At 32.4% G+C, this 5,253-nt stretch overlaps 1 protein-coding gene across 1 annotated transcript; it reads right to left on the bottom strand.

Moving 5' to 3' along the window:
• Positions 1–634: 634 nt before the first annotated feature.
• Positions 635–5,253, bottom strand: LOAG_09468 (hypothetical protein; the record flags this gene model as incomplete). The annotated part of the gene is made up of 12 exons (XM_020447938.1): positions 635–771; positions 1,091–1,250; positions 1,441–1,622; positions 1,828–1,925; positions 2,260–2,425; positions 2,518–2,637; positions 2,901–3,086; positions 3,635–3,839; positions 4,118–4,240; positions 4,321–4,430; positions 4,802–4,983; positions 5,183–5,253. The coding sequence occupies 12 exons, from the start codon at positions 5,251–5,253 to the stop codon at positions 635–637; spliced, it is 1,740 nt and encodes a 579-aa protein (XP_020301878.1).

The raw sequence follows: 5,253 nt of genomic DNA on the forward strand, positions 1-5,253 counted from the left end.
ATATATATAAATTTTTTTCTTTTATCCCGCAATAATTCGATAATCATTCAGTGTATCCTGACCATCTTCAACATACCGCAATAGAAAAATCTAACCAATTAATAAGTCTGATTACTCAGCTTCTCATCTCAACTAATTTTTTTTTCCTTTCCAATATTGGGATACCTATGGAAAATGTTAAAATGTTAAAATGAAATGTCTACTCGAGCTATACATGTATGAGATAGAATTTAGTTAGACGAAAAGTATTACTTTCTTCTTTAATTTAGTAAACGACCTGTTAACTCCATTGTCTTCACATCTTACAAATAACAGAGTTAGCATAAAAATTGACTACAACATACTTTGGACTAGACTGAAAGTAAGAGAGGCGAAAAGAAATGTGGTAAATATGAATATTCGTTCCATTCATCAATGCAAATTATAATCCACATCTTTTGACCAAGTAAATCATATGCTTGGTATAATGCTGCAAATTTAAAAGCTTCTTCGAGATATTAAAATGAAAAAATGCCAACCTGCTTTCTTATGATTTCGCAAAATCTATGCAAATCTTTTATTTTGTCTACAAATTCTAGAGAAAATAAACATAAAGATAATCCAAATTTATTGATTTCCAATTTTGAAAGTGCCATTATTTTCGGTGACAATTCGTTTGTTTCTTGTAAGCTTCCTTCAAATCTTGCAATAAATTACGCCCCAATATACTTCCAGCAGTGATTAAACCACTATATAATACACTTGCAACTCCACAAAAAAGAATATCTTGTCCTAAAAGGTTTTATTACGAATTTATCTTTCAAGTCCCATTTTGGAAGTAACAATCAGTAAACACTACTCGACAGGAAGATGATTTTCAGCAATACAGTATATAACCAGTTAAAAAAACCTTGAGGAGGATGGGATGAATAAGCTCATTCGAAAATTCAAAGAAATTGAGAGAATGCAACAGCATCGATAAGTAAACTAAAGCTTCATAAATATCATTGGTTAAGAATTTAAAAGTGTCCATTAAATCGTGCCATACAATTAAATTTCTGATAAATAACATGAATCAACGAACATTAAGAAAAAAGTTATGCAAACTTACCTGAAAGGTAGAGACCAGGCAAATCCGTTTTGCACCGCAGTTCGCTCCAGAATTTCAATTTAAATCGATCAATTTGTTGCGTTAATGAATAGTATTCGCCATGCGCATTTCGCATATAATATTGCTGAGTTAATGGAGTTGAAAATTCAACATATGTTATCTGTAATTCAAAATTTGCATTTATTGATGTTCAACTCAAATTTCTTCCCATCTACAAGGAGATTACAGATAATTCTCGTTACCAACTTCTAGAAATTTGACCGAAAACCCGCAACCCGCAATTCACTAATCCAATTCACCAAACTTTTTCAAGTTCCTTTCTTTTTTTTTGGAGAGGAATTCGAACTTACATGTGGTTCAAGATTTGGGAACAGTGTCAAAAATTGACTTATCATCAATTCACCAATTAAATGTTTCAATTCAGTGTACTCTGCTCGGTTTAATCGTTTTATGGAGTTCTTTTTAGATGTATCCTTAAATTCTTCGAACCAAGCTGGATTTGCTAGTGAAATTAATTGACATGTCGAAGTGCCTGGAAATGTTGCTATTTGTAGAGAAGAGGATAAAATATTCGCAAGAGAAATCTGTTTAAACTCTTACTACCATATACGATTTCAACATTTAATAACTTCCTATCATGATCTTTGCGCACTGCGTTAAAATGTATGAATTAACGGTTTTTCAGTAAATTTCTAACTAGAAGTATTTAAAAATGTCATTAGTTCAATTAATTATACCAGGATTTCGTTCATCCCATGTTGGGTCTTTGGCTGATGGGAAACAAATAAAGATTTGCGGTGGACAACCATATTCTGCTAATTCTGAGGATGACAAACTGGAATTTCAGCAAAATTTTCACTCAAAAAGTATTTAAAATATCGTCAGTTCCATAGTTGAAGTAATACAGACGAAACTGTGTTTTATGTATTAGTTAGCAGGAAATTTTTTTACAAAATTATTTTGAAATAAGCCATAACTCTTCAAAGGTCATGACATATATTTAAAGAAATAAGAAAAAACTCATTGCTCTCCTATTCCATAACGAACTGAACTGTGATGCTGGTACTTAACAACAATTTAACGGTGTTCCCTTCATCATCCGACATGTCCGAACATTACTTACGGCAATTTGTAAGGACTGATTACTTTGAATCATTAAAATAATCAACCTCAAATAATGATTGTATTCATAAGAATTGTTATTCTTGGACCAAAAATAATTATTGGAGGGTAATCCGAGGGTATTTTGTGTTCCAGATAAACCAATATACGCTTGAAATCCACCAAACTGCACGGTCTCCAACGAATTGAGTTGATTAACTATTTTAAACATAACTGAAAAATAGGAGAATTTTCTACTCAACCATCTTAAGACTATTAATGTAATCCTTTCTTTGACCAGTATACTTAATTATTCAAAAAGTTACCTGAATTTTGAGTGATATTTCGAGGTATTAGTTCATTGAATGTCTTGATAATTGGAGCTGTTGAAACAACCAATGATGTTTGAATGAAGTATTTAAAACGGCCATGTTTTACTTTTACCCCTAAAGTTCGAAAATTAAGAAATTTATGAAATAACCACAAGCAGTGCCAATTATCATCGAATACAGAATGGTATAAATTGAAATGCCAAACTTATTTCATACTTGAATATTTTGCAATACAACTTCATGATATTGCAAATTTCTGTTTTTGCACTCACAACGATACGCATCGCATTAGTAAGGAAGCGTCCGTAAAAACGGAATCTTGTACTAGACGTTCTGAAAGAAAAGAAGGCTTCCAAAATAATTTTAAAGTTAACTACCATTAACCTTTCCATTATCAAATACAATTTGTTCCACATCTGCTTGCACAATCACTTTTCCGCCAAATTTTTGAATCGATCGAATGATGCTGGCAACAAGTAGTGCTGCGCCACCGATGGGATAATACCCATTTTCCATAAGAAATAAATGATGTTGAAAGAATGATGCACGATTTGGAGGAACACCTGAAAACTAATTTCAAAGCTAAATTTAGCTCTAAAGAATCAAGATGAATTATATGCCATTTTAATCGTAACTGCAGTAAACATCAAATAATGCTTCTGAAGACCCATCTTTGACACTTCTTTAAGTTGTGAAAAAGATTCCAGAATCTTTGTGCAATTCCCATAGCGGAGTACATTACTTGACAAGTTTTAATTAAATCAAGAAATGCTAAAATGCTAATTAATCGCTCCAAAATGTATCAAATAACTGTTCAATAAATTTTCATAAAAAAGTGCCGGAAGAAATTTATAATACGGTTTATGTAGCTACAAAATGAAGTGAAGAAAAAAATCAAAAAAAATTTTCGGTATAGGAAGATATAGGATTTGTGGCAAGTATATTAAGTAATGTTAACATAAGTATAAGGCACTGGAAGAATTTTTTTTAATATAAAGTACTGAATTAGAAAGTAAGGTAAACAAGCAAAAGAAGTTAAAGTACCAGATGTCTTCAAAAAGTAGTAGAAAGGGTACGATGAATAAAGGATTTGCTCCATTTAGAAACCTACCATAATTGACAAAATAATAACTGATAACAGCTCTCACTTCAGCGCTTAGCCCATAGTCCTTCATAACATCCAACAGATTCAATTCACAATATTTGAATAAATTGGTAAAGAAATTGATAAAACTAAATTTGGAGAGTAAGCGGACGATGAACGATGGTACAAGTTTTGCGCCAATCAACCACCACAAATTAATATTAAGGCATTTCTGAAATTAAAATTGACTTTTGAAACCTGAATCTTTTGAAACTTTTCAACACAATTAGTTTTTACTTGTCGAAAAGAATGGACTCATCTTGTTTACAAAGGGGGTTAACTTCAGTATTTGCATTTATTCAGTCTCCAGAACCAAATTAATCTCCAGAACCAAATTTAGATTAGGAGGTTGTCCAATTCATAAACAAGACCCTCTTCTCTCATCCTTCCCGTCCATTCGCTCCTTTTACCTAAACCAACCAATCGTTGAATCACGATCTTGAAACTCACTAAAACGTAATCAAAATAGCTTTCGATACTATCCGCTTCTTCTGAGAACCACAATTTCAATTGATCACGAAAGTGTTTGCTGTCTCCACTTGTTCGACCATAATACTGTTTTCCAATTATTATCTTCAAAATATGATTCCAATTTTAATCAATCTTAATTAAAAGCCCTAATTAAACAGCAATACTGAAAAGATGAAATATACGGTATCGAATGGTTCTTCCATTTTTTGCCATTGAACTTGTGAATCTGTAATAGCTGAACATATGCGATACAGATCTTTGCCGGGGTACATATTGTGCACATAATGTAAACCTGAAATTTTCATCAAGATGGGAAATTGAAAGGCGAAGGGGAAGAAAAAGTAGCATTACAAGAATTTTTGCAATTTACTCTTCCCTAAGTTGAACCTAGATATCCAATGACTTACGCTACAGAACAAACCCAGGGAAGATTTAAGCAAGAGGAGTGGAAATTTTTGAAAACTGCGTTTAGAATCATGACAAGGGGACAAGATGTAATAGTTAAACAACCATAACCATGATAGATGACTGGTGTAGGATGAATAGATTTTTGACAGATGCCGTCATACCTATAGAGAGCCTAATAACATCTATATCTGATTCAGTTGATTATTTTAGATATTCTCCTCAAAATGCAAGGAAATTTTAAAAAGCGAAACTGACCAACATCGAATTCATATTTATCAAGTTTAAAAGTATGACATGATCCACCAGCCCGATCATGCTGCTCTAGCACAAGCACTTTACGACCCGAAGCTGCTAGTACTTTTGCTACTGTCAATCCTGATAAACCTGATCCAATCACAATTACATCCCACTTTTCATTAGTAATCGATGGATTAAATCTGAAAATAATAATCATTTTTGGACATTTAATGTGATGAAACTGAATCCACAACGTGGTCTGCTCATTATGCTATCAATATAAGAAGTGTCATAGAGTGTGTCACATTGAAACATCCTTCTAATTTAAAAACTCCAATCGGTATCGAAATCCGCTGTGTACAATGTAATTTTTGGATATAAAAAATGTCAAAAACATACCTATTCCTTAGGATACTATGAATTTGATCAGTGGACATTGGAGGATCCACAGATTTACCTGTACAAATCAT

This window comes from Loa loa, assembly GCF_000183805.2.
Source record: "Loa loa unplaced genomic scaffold supercont3.87, whole genome shotgun sequence".
Lineage (NCBI taxonomy): Eukaryota > Metazoa > Nematoda > Chromadorea > Rhabditida > Onchocercidae > Loa > Loa loa.